The sequence below is a fragment of the Momordica charantia genome (genome assembly GCF_013281855.1).
Source record: "Momordica charantia cultivar OHB3-1 chromosome 7 unlocalized genomic scaffold, Mcharantia_2.0 BLBB01000007.1, whole genome shotgun sequence".
NCBI classification, from domain to species: domain Eukaryota; kingdom Viridiplantae; phylum Streptophyta; class Magnoliopsida; order Cucurbitales; family Cucurbitaceae; genus Momordica; species Momordica charantia.
The window spans coordinates 10,726,821-10,741,387 of record NW_028275165.1 but is presented as its reverse complement, the minus strand read 5'-3'; the positions used below and the strand labels follow the sequence as shown (position 1 = coordinate 10,741,387).

General features: G+C 40.5%; 1 protein-coding gene and 1 non-coding gene across 2 annotated transcripts in view; one reads left to right on the top strand and one right to left on the bottom strand.

Moving 5' to 3' along the window:
• Window positions 1–1,499: 1,499 nt before the first annotated feature.
• Window positions 1,500–14,567, top strand: part of LOC148210329 (uncharacterized) — a 165,358-nt gene continuing 152,290 nt past the window's right edge. Inside the window, 5 exon segments of the mRNA XM_088126293.1 lie at window positions 1,500–1,760; window positions 1,872–2,049; window positions 10,759–11,186; window positions 11,316–11,382; window positions 11,385–12,065. Coding sequence (XP_087982419.1) covers window positions 1,500–1,760; window positions 1,872–2,049; window positions 10,759–11,186; window positions 11,316–11,382; window positions 11,385–12,065 — 1,615 coding nt within the window.
• On the bottom strand, window positions 7,825–7,930 carry LOC148210333 (small nucleolar RNA R71). The gene has a single exon (XR_015792537.1). It is a non-coding gene; the product is annotated as a small nucleolar RNA R71 (small nucleolar RNA).

Genomic DNA, 14,567 nt, shown 5'->3' with positions numbered 1-14,567 from the left:
AATAAGAAGGTAGAGTTTTGAAGCTATTGCTGCGTAAAGGAAAGAGAGAGACCCACAAGGAGCTGAACCCTCAGCTCCTCTGTTTCACGCTTGCGTTCGCTTTCTCCTTGTAGCACTTCAGTGTTTTCTTTTTGTTTTCTCCCATGAATGTGCGTAGCTAAGTTTATTTGTAAGGGGGAAAGGTTATGAACTCTTTTCTTGAGCTGTATACTGTGTTGTTGCTGTTAATGATGAATGTGTATTCAGTTGTTGTTGTGCTTGACTTTATTTTCAGTATGATTGATCACCATTGATGGAAAAGTGTGGTGAAGAGTGACAAACTTCAACTTGTGCTAGATTATACTTTTGTTAGAGAGTGGATGCTTAGGAATAGGGCTCACCTAGCATGGCTATAAATAGCTTTTGAATGCTGTGTAAGTTTGTCGATAAACCCTAACAGCAGAAAATCTGGGAAACTTGGAAAGGCTTCATGTCTGTTTGCTTGTACTCACATTGTTAATGCTACAACATTGTTTAAGCAACCAAGAAAAAGTCAAATTCAACGTTCCCCCTTACCCTGTTAAACAGAAGTTATTCACTGATTACTATTTTGTTAAAAGCTATTTGAGCCCGATCTTGGAGTTGGAAGTTCCTCAGGTGAATCCCCAGGTGGCGTTACTAGCTGAGCCATTGCAAGTATTGCTGGATAATGCGAATGGAGCCGGTGGAGCTTAGGTGCAGCAGCCTCACCGGGCACAGATTCAACAAGAGGAGGTTCAGTTTATCAGGGATTTCAAACGCTTTGGACAACCCGTTTTCAACGGGGTGAGTGAGAGGCCTACTGCGGTCGAGGAATGGGTCCGGGATTTGGAAGCCCTTTATATGTATTTGGGATGCTCAGACGAATTCAAGGTCCGAGGAGCAGTGTTTATGCTTCGGGGAGAAGTAGTAAATTGGTGGGAGTCGGTGGCGGCAGCGGAGGATCACGCCAACGTACCCTTCACATGGGCGAGGTTTAAGGACCTACTCTAGGAGTACTATTTCCCCGTGACTGTCAGGAATGAAAAATGGGCAGAGTTTCTCCGTCTCACTAAAGGGAGCCTAACTGTGGACCAATACGAGAGGAAGTTCACTGAGCTGTCCCGTTTGGAATGCAATATTCCTACTGAACAATTAAAGATTGACAAGTTCATTGACGGTTTGCGTAGGGAGATCAAGGGGCTACTTGTTCTCAAGGATTCAACTACTTATGCAGCGGCGGTCAGGTGTGCGTTGGTTATAGACAAATGTCTCGAGGAGCCTCAGTCTGAGCAGGTGATGGGCTCCAGCTCGGGGGTCAAGAGGAAATTTGCATCGTTCTCCTCCAGTCAACCCACAAGAGGACACCAGCATCTTGTGCAAAGGCAAACTGCTTCTCCGGTGTGCCCCTCTTGTAAGAAGAGCCATGTTGGACCATGTTGGGCGGGAAAAAAATTTGTTACAGGTGCTAGAAGGAAGGACATTTCGCAAGGGAGTGTCTGATGACCGGCTCGAATACCGAAGCTTTAGGTCAGAGGATCCCTACGACAGCGGCAGCTCAAGGTGGGACCCACAGGGCGCGCGTCTTCGCTCTCACCAGGGGAAATGTTGAGCATGCCGAGGCGGTGGTCACAGAGACTGTTTTAGTGCTTAGTATGCCTGCTTACGCATTATTTGACTCTGGATCTAGTCATTCTTTCATTGCATCTACCTTTGTTCGACATGTGGACCTAGAGCTAGAACCGTTAGGCTTTTTGTTGTCAGTATCCACACCGTCAGGATCTGTGTTGGTCACTAGTCAAGTGGTGAAATGAGGCCAGCTCTCTTTCGGTGGTCAGGCCTTGAAGGTGAAATTAATCCAACTGGACATGCAGGATTTCAATGTGATACTAGGCATGGATTGGTTAGCTGCCAACCGGGCTAATATTGATTGCTCGAAGAAGGAAGTTAGCTTTCGCCTGCCCTCCGAACAAAACTTTACCTTTAAAGGAGTCAAGGTCGGGGTCCCGTGGGTGGTGTCGGCACTGAAGGCCAGCCATCTTCTCCAGCGTGGTGCCTGGGCCTATTTGTCTAGCGTTATGGATGCTAGGAAGGAAATTACACCCAACAACAATTCACAAAAATAAAAACTAAAAGAATTTTAAAATAATTTTAAAATTAAAGTCCCTCGCAACGGCGCCAAAAACTTGACTGGTTGTTGCTGAACGCACGCACTAAGCGTGGTAACAATTATATAGATGCAAGCGCACACTTGTCAGAATAATATAAAATGGATGGAGTATCCAAGTATCGATCCTCAAGAACTTCTAAATAATTTACAAACTCTAAAGTTTCAAAGAATAGTGAATGTTGAAATGAGTGATTCTTGTAAAATGGGAAGTGGTCACAAATAATGGTTTTGGATTTGGGATTTGGACTTATAATGATAAAACCTAGCCCGAATTACTTCAAGTTAGCCAACAAAGAATCAAGGATATGCTAAGGACAATATGCATTTTACTTTAGGAACCAACGACTACGCTTTTCACTTGACTTATGTCTAAGCAAGTTCAAAGTCCTAAGACATTCGTTAATATGTCTATTACGAGAGATATCTTAGTTTTAGGATGGAAATAGTCGCAACCTTGGGTTAAGGTCCTATGTCTAGGCTACTTAAGCGAAACCCTTATGTCTAAGGCGCTCCTCTCCTCGGTTTAACCACTCAACAATGCAAATAAGCAACCTTTTCAGTATTGACTTGTTAAGACTTACAGTGGCCTTCTCTAAATCCTAACTTTTTGGGAAAACATGTTGAGCAATGAATGGGAAGCAAAAACACTACTTCTTAGCAACCCTTATTAGAAATAAAAGGCTAACTATCCATAACCGGGCTAGAGACGGGAATTTAGAAAGACATATTGAAGAAAATACAGCAAGTAAAATGGTTGAATGTGGAATGCATGTGTGAAAAATAAAAGTTAACTAACGGAGAGTTTTTCTCGGGATTGAGAGCTTCGCCCTTCTCTTTCAAGCAAGGGGGAGTGTCACGTGCTCTTTCCTCCAAAAACACAACTCTCTTAAAAAATAAAGTAAAGGCAAAGAGAAGAGAAGCAAAGTGCTGGATTTTTATATATTTGAATAAGTAGAAAATAACTAAGTACAAATGGAAACAAAACAAAGCTCAATAAAGGAATGTAATGTACTCGGGATTTAAAAACCAAAAGCAACTAATGAAAGCAACTCAAAAGTACTTAGAAAGCAACAAAGAAACACTAAAAATGATCAAGAGAAGGAAGCAAGACTTGATGAATTTGGTGGAGAAGCTGCTGGAATTTATAGCTGTGCAGAATTGGTTAGGTAGGTCCTAAAATGATGGTGAATCACCCATTTCCAACTCTTTTGACTGACCAAATCGTGCTCAAACTGATAGTGAAACACTTCTTCTACACGTATGCATCGGTTGGAACCACCAAAACGCATTGGAAGACACGTTTCATTAAGGGCAAAGTTGGAAGAAAACCAGTTTTCTGCAGCCTTCCCAGGCGCCTGGCGCCTCCCATGTAGGTTTTTCCGTCTTTTTGCTTCTTTTGATTAATTTGCACTCTCAAATGGTCCTAAAATGTCATAAATACAATATAAGCCAACCACAAACCATAATATATGAATTTTGCATGAATTGGAACTCAAACGACCGAGAAAAATCCGAAATAAAGCTAAAACATAGTAAAAACAGCATCTAAAACCTTCTTTTTACGCATGTAAACAAGCGTAATCAGCCATCATCAGGTATGACAACTTGAGTTTCAACTAAATCCACGTAGCGGTCAGGTTGTGACACAATCCTCCCACTACGTCGAGGCACCCTCAACACTTGAGGTGGATGAGACTGACGCGATGTGCTGGCTTCATCAACAACTCTTGTTGTAGTGCCAGTTTGACCAACAACTCTTGTTGACGTGTTTGTAGCCTCTTCGGAAATCTCGTTAATTACTACCTTACTCTGTGGTTTATGATCTCGAACATGGTCTTCTTCTAAGAAAGTAGCATTTGTCGATACAAACACTCTGTTTTCTTTATGATCGAAGAAGAGACCACCTCTCGTCTCTTTAGGGTAACCTACGAATAGGCATACTTTTGAACGAGGTTCCAGTTTCTTCGGGTTAGTCATGAGCACGTGTGTCGGGAATCCCCAAATGCGAAAGTGACGTAAACTAGGTTTACGACCCTTCCACAGCTCAAAGGGTGTTTCAGAAACACTCTTTGATGGAATTACGTTCAAAATATAAACTGCAGTCTCCACTGCATATCCCCAAAACGAGTTAGGCAACTGAGCATAGCTCATCATTGATCGAACCATGTCCAACAGGGTTCTGTTTCTCCTTTCTGATACATCGTTTTGTTGAGGTGTACCAGGGGCTGAGAGTTGGGGCGTGATTCCATGTTCCATCATATAGTCCTGGAATCTCAAGTCCATATACTCTCCACCCCGATCTGATCGAAGTGTTTTAATGGTTTTACCTAATTGATTTTCAACTTCAGTCTTGTACTCCTTGAACTTTTCAAGAGCTTCAGACTTATGTTGCATTCGGTATAAATAACCATACCTTGAATAATCATCGATAAAAGAGATGAAGTATTCATACCCTCCTCGAGCTCTAACATTCATCGGACCACAAAGGTCTGAATGTATAAGTTCTAAGGGCTCTTTGGCTCTATAACCTTTTCCAGTAAAAGGTCTTTTAGTCATTTTGCCTTCAAGACAAGACTCACATGGTGGTAAAGGATCGTCTTCTAACTCACTTAGAATGCCATTCTTAACCAACCTCCCAATCCTATTGAGATTAATGTGACATAATCTTAAGTGCCAAAGATAGGTATCTTCCTTTTGAGAAACTTTTTTCCTTTTATTTTGAGTTCTAGCATTTTGAAACAACTCGGTATTTAAAACTACTTTAGTTATGGTTGGTCTTAGCACATACAAGTTGTTTTCAAGCAAGGCAGAACAAATATTAACACCTTTTCTCGAAATGAACGCTTCATTCATATGAAAAGAAATTGAATACATATGTTCTAACAAACAAGAAATTGAAATTAAGTTCCTTTTAATTTTAGGAACAACGTACACATTATCTAATAATATATACATATTATTGTTTGTAAACAACTTGAGCTCCCCTACCGCCATAGCTGAGACGACCTTTCCCGTTCCGACCTTGAGAGTCATCTCTCCGGCGTCAGGCTGCCTCCAGGAACTAATTCCCTTAAATGAAGAACAAACGTGATTAGTGGCTCCTGAATCCAGTATCCAGGCGGAGTCATCATTCTCCACTAAACATGTTTCCAATACAAGTAAATCATATTTACCTTCGTTGGCTTTTTTCTTCTCGGCCAATTATTTTGGGCATTTGCGCTTCCAATGCCCGTCCATATTGCAGTGGAAACACTTTCCTGTCTCTGCAACCTTGACCTTGCCTTTCTGGACAGCAGCAACTGAGTCAGGTTTAGACCCCTTACCAGCAGCCTTCTTCTTCTTAAAAGTCTTACTTCCAGAAGAAGAGGGCGTAGACCTGGTTCCAGAGGACGATCCTCTGTTGAACCTCTTTGAGGTGGCAACATTTGCCTCCCCTTCTTGTCCCTTACATTTCATAAGAGACTGGTAGGTCTGAAGCTCGTTTAGGAGCGTGGTAAGAGTGTACTCCAGCTTATTCATAACCGCATTGCTGCGGAATGGATGGAAACTCTACGGAAGAGATTCCAGAATAAAGCTGACCTGACACTGCTCGTCTATGATAGCCCCGTTCGACTCAGCCACGTTGAAGTGGACCATCAGGTTGAGAACATGTTCTCGCACTGAGGAGCCCTCCTTCATGCGGGGGTTGTAAATGAACTTAAGGGCTTCATGTCAAGCCTGTGAGGACCGTTGTCCAAAAATGCTCTGCAGCGAGTCCATGATCTCCTTAGCGGTGACCGTGTCCTCGTGCTTCTTGGCAAGCACATCAGATATGCTCGCCAAGATGTAGACCTTGGCCTTGTCATTGGCCTTGATCCACCTGTCATAGGCGTTGCGCACCGCCACAGTGGCGTTAGGCACAGGAGCTTGAGGGCAATCCTCTTGCAAGACGAACCTAAGATCATCTATCACGAGAATAGTATTTAGGTTTGACTTCCATTGTTTGTAATTTTCGCCATTAAGTCTTTGCGCGGCTAAGAGGGCAATAATATAAGTAGACATGCTGAAAGTAAAAACAAATCTATATTAGTTTCATGCATTAACCTTTTAAACCCAATCAAAATTTAGCAAAAGTAATTAAGCACCCTAAAAAAATGCTTTTGCAGCGACGCTTCAGTGATTTAGAGCAACAGCCACCATAGGGCGGACAGGTACTCCTTCACTGAATTGAGACATTCTCAACTAAATTTTACACTAGAATAACTCTTATTCCTATAAATTTTAGTCATCGTTTATTTGGTCAGGAAATTGCTAACTAACTTAACAACTCCTCGTACGTGTGACCCAACATTTTCGGATTTCAGAGGTCCACCCGAATAATCCTACCGTAGGGAAGGAAAATATTGGAGCAAAACCTAAGAGACTCCTATCCATTTCTGGAGTTTGCCTTGATTTTGATTTCCATACAATGAACCCTCCGTAGGGATGGTCGCTCCAGGACAACACGCAGGTCATGTATGAAACCTCACGGTGCAAACCAATGGCGGAGACCGCAGGATGTGTTGTCACACGTCCTTCTCCCACTTACTATGAATACTATCTCCATTCACCTCGATATTGAACCATGCAAACACCTTCGTAGGGAGGCCGCGCCCAGGGCGACACGAGGCCGAGCATGGAACTCACAGCGTGAATTTAATGGAGAACGTGAGAGAAAGAGTAAAGTATGTTATATATACTTTGTATATCAAATATATACGTTGTATATTACATATTCTCTTTTGCTCCCACTTAGTAATCTAAGACTAGGGTATATTACGTAGATAAATCCCAGCTAAGTGAAATTAACTAAGTGTATTTTTAGTCGGCCCAATATAACTATTATATCGGAAGTTGTACAATAATGTTTTAGTTCGTTAAACACTTTAATGAACCAACGACATTATTGCTTGCATATAAAATATTGACTAATTCAACCCCCAGGTCGGTTCCCAGGTAGAGGTGTTCCCTTACGGTCAGCTTAAATACCTCAGCCTAGACAGAACCTTCCTTAGACAGGGTTCCCTTATAGACAACATTTTATATTTAGTCTTTTGTTATTTCATTTTAAACCTAGTTAAAACAAAATAAAAGACTACCCCCTAATCACATTAGAAGATACAACCTAAGGTCTAATTAATTTTAAACCGCTATAAAATTAATTAACTTAGACCTTATGTTTGCATGCAACACTTTATTATAGATTTTAATTTCTATCTACCACATTTTATAACTCTTATACAATTTTAAGAAATTAAAACTATAAACATGCGTTGAAAGCATACATTAATATAACAATTATATTATCCAAAAAAATGTCATGCTCAATGCAACTTTATTTTCATCTAATTAATACAACACTTATATTAATTATGAAAATAAAACATGCATACATGCATTATAACATTTAATGTATGTATGCATGTTTTATAGATCATCTGAAATCATTCATTCAAATTGCAAATGCATTTCGATTACCTGGTATAATAGACGATGCTCTGAGACTAACACTTTTTCCATTTTCTTTGAAGGACCAAGCTAGAGCATGGCTCAATGCATTTCCACCGGGATCCATCACCACATGGGGGTCGTTAGTGGAGAAGTTCTTAACAAAATTCTTCCTACCTACTCGCCACGCTGATATCAGAGAGGAGATCATTCCTTTAGACAGTATGATCGTGAACCTGTTCACGAGGCGTGGGAGAGATTTAAAGAACTAATCAGGAAATGTTCGAACCATGGCTTGCTGGCATGCATCCAGATAGAACATTTCTTTAGAGGTTTAGATCATCCTACTAAGATGATGCTAAACAATGCTGCCAACGGAGCCTTTACAAAGAACACATTCAACGAGATAGTTGACATCCTAAATGACTTAGCTTCACACAACGAACTATGGTGTTCGCAAAGATCTAGGGCAGCACCAAAGAAGCAAGATCCAGCTGGAGTTTTGGCTCTGGACATTGCGACCTCGATGCAAAAAGAGATGGTTACAATGAACCAGAGGCTGAAAGAGATGGCGTTGGGAATAAAAAATCCATTAGCCACACCGATACAACCTGTGCAGTCGGATTATTGCACTCCTGCCCCTGTTTGCCAAGTCAACGATCTCATTTGTTCATTTTGTAGTGAAAACCATATTTATGATAATTGTCCACGTAACCCTGCTTCTGTTTTTTATGTAGGACATGGGAACAATAGGAACTTTAACCCATATTCGAACACCTACAACCCAGGTTGGAGGCACCACCCTAATTTCTCATGGGGAGGTCAAGGAGGTTCGAGCGGTTTTAATCAAGGGCAGAGCCAGCAGAACAAGCAGCCCTATGTTCCACCTACACAGCAATACATCCCACCACCGCAACAGCAGTACAATCAGAGAACACAGACTCCACCAGTTCAAAATAACAACTCAAATCTTGAGAATATGATGAAGGAGTACATGGCCCGAACCGACGCAGTGATACAATCCCAAGCGGCATCAATGAGGAATTTTGAGACCCAATTGGGATAGCTCGCGAATGAATTGAAGAATAGACCACAAGGTTCTTTTCCAGGCCATACTGAATTACCAAAACGAGAAGGGAAAGAACAGTGCAAAGCTGTCACCCTTAGGAGTGGACTGGCATATGATGGACCAACAATGCCAACAACAGATGTACAGATTCTGTCCACTGAACCAACTGTAAAGATACCAGAAAATCCAACAACACCAGAAAAAGAATATATTAGAAAAGGTAATGAGGACACCCCGAGTGTTCCTCCACAGGTACAACCTTCTTTTACCCCTACTCCCCCGTTTCCACAAAGATTAGTTAAGAAAAATAATGATTCCCAGTTTAGAAAATTTTTAGATATTTTAAAACAATTGCATATAAATATACCATTAGTGGATGCTCTAGAACAGATGCCAAATTATGCTAAGTTTTTGAAAGATATAGTTTCTAGGAAGAAAAAGATAGGAGAGCATGAACTGGTAGCCATGACAAAATGTAGTAGTGAAGCTGTAGGTAGCCCGCTACCCATGAAATGTAACGATCCTGGCAGTTTTACCATTCCATGTTCCATAGGAGGAAAAAACTTAGGAAGGGCATTATGTGATCTAGGCGCTAGCATTAATCTTATGCCATTATCAGTTTTCAAATCTTTGGGCATAGGAGAAGCTAGACCTACTACGGTTACCCTCCAACTAGCAGATAGATCTATCATAAGACTTGAGGGAAAGATAGAAGATGTTTTAGTCCAGGTGGACAAATTCATTTTCCCTGCAGACTTTATCATTCTAGATTGCGAGGCAGACTTAGACGTTCCCATTATTTTGGGAAGACCATTTCTAGCCACTGGGGATACAGTTCTTAATGTGAGGAAGGGAGAAATTACAATGAGGGTAAATAATGAAGAAGTTAAATTTAACGTTCTAGACGCCATGAAATTACCAGGAGACTTTGAAGAGTGCTCTGCTATAAATAGCTTGAATCCTGTTATGTTTGATGAGTTTTATGACTTGTTAGTTACAGAGATTGAAGAAGAGCTTGATAAGATGGCAGAAGGACCGGAAGATGTGACCAATCCTGTTGAAAAAATACAAAAAGAAGAATGCAAGTCGTTACTTCCGTCCATAGTGGAACCACCCACTTTGGAGCAGAAGCCATTGCCGTCGCATTTGAAATATGCGTATCTAGGGGATAACGACACTTTACCAGTTATTATAGCTTCCAATTTATCACCTACTAATGAATATTCTTTATTGCAGATTTTGGAGAAACACAGAAAGGCCATTGGATGGACGATAGCAGATATCCGAGGGATAAGCCCGGCCTTTTGCATGCACAAAATTCTATTGGAAGAAGATGCTAAGAACTCTATTGAGAGTCAAAGGCGGTTGAACCCGAAGATGAAAGAGGCTGTAAGGAAAGAAATTCTTAAATGGCTTGACGCCGGTGTTATATACCCAATATCCGACAGCAGCTGGGTAAGTCCAGTACAGTGTGTACCAAAGAAAGGGGGTATAACCGTCGTGGCCAACGAGGAGAATGAGCTCATCTCAACCGCTTAGGAGAAGTGTCATTTCATGGTACAAGAGGGTATTGTTTTGGGTCACAAAATTTCCAAGCAAGGAATCGAGGTAGACCACGCTAAGATAGACATCATTTCAAAGCTACCTCCTCCTACAAATGTCAAAGGGATTAGAAGTTTTTTAGGGCATAGGGGATTTTACTGCCGCTTTATAAAAGACTTTGCTAAAATTTCTAAACCCTTGTGTCAATTGTTAGAACATGATAGACCATTTGTTTTTGATGATGACTGTTTAAAATCATTTGAAATGTTGAAAGTTGCTCTAAGTTCAGCCCCTATAATTATCGAACCTAATTGGGATTTACCTTTCGAGCTCATGTGTGATGCCAGTGATTATGCAATAGGAGCTATGTTAGGACAACGTAAAAACAAGATCTTGCATCCTGTGTATTATACTAGTAAGACTCTGACCGGTGCACAACTCAATTACACTACTACTGAGAAGGAACTGTTAGCAGTTGTGTTCGCCTTTGATAAGTTTAGGTCTTACTTGATAGGCACAAAAGTCATTGTTTTTACCGACCATTTTGTTTTAAAATATTTATTTGCTAAAAAAGATGCTAAACCACGTTTGATACGGTGGATTTTGTTACTTCAAGAGTTTGATATTGAAGTTAGGGACAGGAAGGGTACTGAAAACCAAGTTGCTGATCACCTGTCTAGATTGGAATCCCCGCTCTGCGATAATGGAACTGTTATACGTGAACAGTTTATTGACGAGCAACTCTTGCGAGTTGATTCAGTTCTGTGGTATGCCGATATAGCAAATTATTTGGTAAGTCGAATAGTTCCTTATGAGTTCAACAAGCAACAGGTAAAGAAATTTCTAAATGAAGTTCGATGTTATCGTTGGGATGAGCCTTTTTTATATAAGCTGGGACCTGACAATATCTTACGTAGGTGTGTCGTAGAAGAAGAGCACGAGGCGATATTAGACGCTTGTCATATGTCTCCATATGGAGGACATTTTGCAGGACACAAAACCGCAGCCAAAGTTTTGCAAAGTGGGTTCTTTTGGCCCACTCTATTCAAAGATGCACATAAGTTTGCCCAGGTTTGTGATAAATGCCAACGGACAGGTAATATATCTAAACGCCACGAAATGCCTCAAACTCCGATCCTGGGATTGAAATATTTGATGTGTGGGGTATAGATTTTATGGGTCCATTTCCATCTTCTAATGGTAAGCTTTATATATTGTTAGCAGTAGATTATGTTTCGAAATGGATAGAAGCCATTGCAACTGCTACCAATGATTCAAAAGTTGTCATTCGTTTTCTGCAAAAGCACATTTTTACGCGTTATGGAACCCCGCGTTGTCTGATAAGCGATGGGGGAGCTCATTTTGTGAATAGGTCTATGCAAAAGTTGCTGACTAAATACAATGTGCGTCATAGGGTTGCAACAACATATCATCCTCAGTCGAATGGGTTAGCCGAAATATCTAATAGGGAGATAAAAAACATTTTAGAAAAAACTGTAAATCTCAACCGTAGGGATTGGTCTTTTAAGCTTGATGATTCACTTTGGGCATATAGGACAGCATTTAAGAATCCCCTCGGCATGTCCCCCTATAGGCTAGTTTTTGGAAAAGCATGTCATTTGCCTCTTGAGCTAGAATATAAAGCATTTTGGGCTACTAAGAAATTAAATTTTGATTTGTTGGCTGCAGGTGAAGCGAGGAAGTTACAATTGTTGGAATTAGAAGAACACGGGCACTTTTCTTATGAGAATGCTAAGTTGTTTAAGGAAAAAACTAAACAGTGGCATGATAGGCGTCTTCGGCCGAACAATCTTCAAGAAGGTGATCTGGTTCTGTTATTCAATTCTAGGTTGAAACTTTTTCCTGGGAAACTTAAGTCTAGATGGTCTGGTCTCTTTAAAGTTTTTAAAGACTACCCATATGGGGCAGTGGATCTAGTTGACTCTAAGGGAAGTATTTTTAAAGTAAATGGGCAGAGACTTAAGCCGTATTTTGGAGAACCAGTGGATAGAGGAAAAACCTCTATTCAACTTTCAGGTCAATAAATTTTTGCGAAAAATGTTTTTTTTCCTTCTTATCCGTTTTTTAAAGAACAAAAGTAAAGGAAGGAAGTCTTTGTATCTTGTATTTTCTTGTTGTTTAATTATAAAGTTTTTCTTATTAAGAGAATGTTTTTGAAAACGTTGAAAAAAACAAAAAGAAAGAAAAAAAACGTTGAAAAAAAAAAAGAATTACGCAGGCGCCTGGCGCCTGCCCTTTGCGAAAATAAATCACGCAGGCGCCTGGCGCCTGCCCTGTTTTTCCAGCAATTCGAAAATATTTTCCTTCTCGGTTTGGGTTTTAATTTTCGATAATATGGGTTTTATTTTGGGTCAAACATTAATCCTCTATGATTTAACTTTAAAAACTTCTCTTCAAACTCAAATTTTGTTTCCCTAATCCTATTTTGTATTCAAATTTGTTTTCTTTTCCTTTTAGGTTTAGGAAACTTAGTTGAACTTAAATGTCAATCCGTTTCCATTTAGGATTTAGTTTGGGGAAAGCTTTAAATAGACCCATTGCCTAAGCTTTACAACTCCACCAAAACCCACACAACTCTCTTCTTCCCCTTGTTTTTTCGGCAAAACCCACTCCCTTCATCACCCTTGTTTTCGATTTTCAGCCACCACCAAAAAGAAGAAGAAATTTCCAGCATTTGCTTACATCTATGGCTTCTTCTTCTCAACATACTTCACTTCTTACCTCTTCTACTCAAGCTCCAAATGCTACAAGCATTCCTTTTCCACCATTGGAGAACTTCCAACACCACATGGGTTCAGATTCTAGGCTAGCTGCTGTTAGGGGAGGAAACCCCCTTCAAACATTTGAATGTCCTCCATCCCAAGCTCCTACACAACATCCTATAATGAGCCCACATGGTTATGTTAATTTTCAGCAACTACCCACCTTTAATATACCTCAAAACAGTGAGTTTAGGGCTGAAAATCCTCAACAACTTCCTCCAATGATCAATCCGGGTATGTACCAACCGTTTATGTTTAACCCGGTTCCTTCCTATCATTTTCCCTTGTCCCAAATGTAAATTCCAGCTAGTGTTCATCTTTATGGAATGACAAACCCATCTACTCTATTTCCTAGCCTTCCACCTTATTACGGAATGGGTCATTGGGTACCTCCACATAATTATGGTATGATTTCACCTAGAGTTTCCCCACCACCTCAACTTCCATTCCTAGAAAGAGGACCTCAAGCACCCCAATTGAACCCTAACATATTGAGTACCTTCAACATGGGACAACTAAAACCCTTAGAGCCCTCCTAGGATGCCAACCTCAACCAATATGCCAATGGATGCAGGAGATGAGCATGGAGGAGAGCAAAACAAGAGCCATAGCCATAGGCTAGAGCCCGGGCTGTTGATAGGGCAAAAGATGAAGGGCAAGGAGGTGATGATAGACCCAGAAATTGAGGAAGATGGGAGTAGTAGGTGTCTGACGCCTAAGGATTCGACTATGGAGTGACTGGGCATTTATGCTGAACGCACGCACTAAGCGTGGTAACAATTATATAGATGCAAGCGCACACCTGTCAGAGTAATATAAAATGGATGGAGTATCCAAGTATCGATCCTCAAGGACTTCTAAATAATTTCCAAACTCTAAAGTTTTAAAGAATAGTGAATGTTGAAATGAGTGATTCTTGTAAAATGGGAAGTGGTCACAAATAATGGTTTTGGATTTGGGATTTGGACTTATAATGATAAAACCTAGCCCGAATTACTTCAAGTTAGCCAACAAAGAATCAAGGACATGCTAAGGATAATATGCATTTTACTTTAGAAACTAACGACTACGCTTCTCACTTTACTTATGTCTAAGCAAGTTCAAAGTCCTAAGACATTCCCTAATATGTCTATTATGAGATATATCTTAGTTTTAGGATGGAAATAGTCGCAACCTCGGGTTAAGGTCCTATGTCTAGGCTACTTAAGCGGAACCCTTATGTCTAAGGCGCTCCTCTCCTCGGTTTAACCACTCAACAATGCAAATAAGCAACCTTTTCAGTATTGACTTGTTAAGACTTACAGTGGCCTTCTCTAAATACTAACTTTTTGGGAAAACATGTTGAGCAATGAATGGAAAGTAAAAACACTACTTCTTAGCAACCCTTTTTAGACATAAAAGGCTAACTATCCATAACCGGGCTAGAGACGGGAATTTAGAAAGACATATTGAAGAAAATACAGCAAGTAAAATGGTTGAATGTGGAATGCATGTGTGAAAAACAAAAGTTAACTAACGGAGAGTTTTTATCGGGATTGAG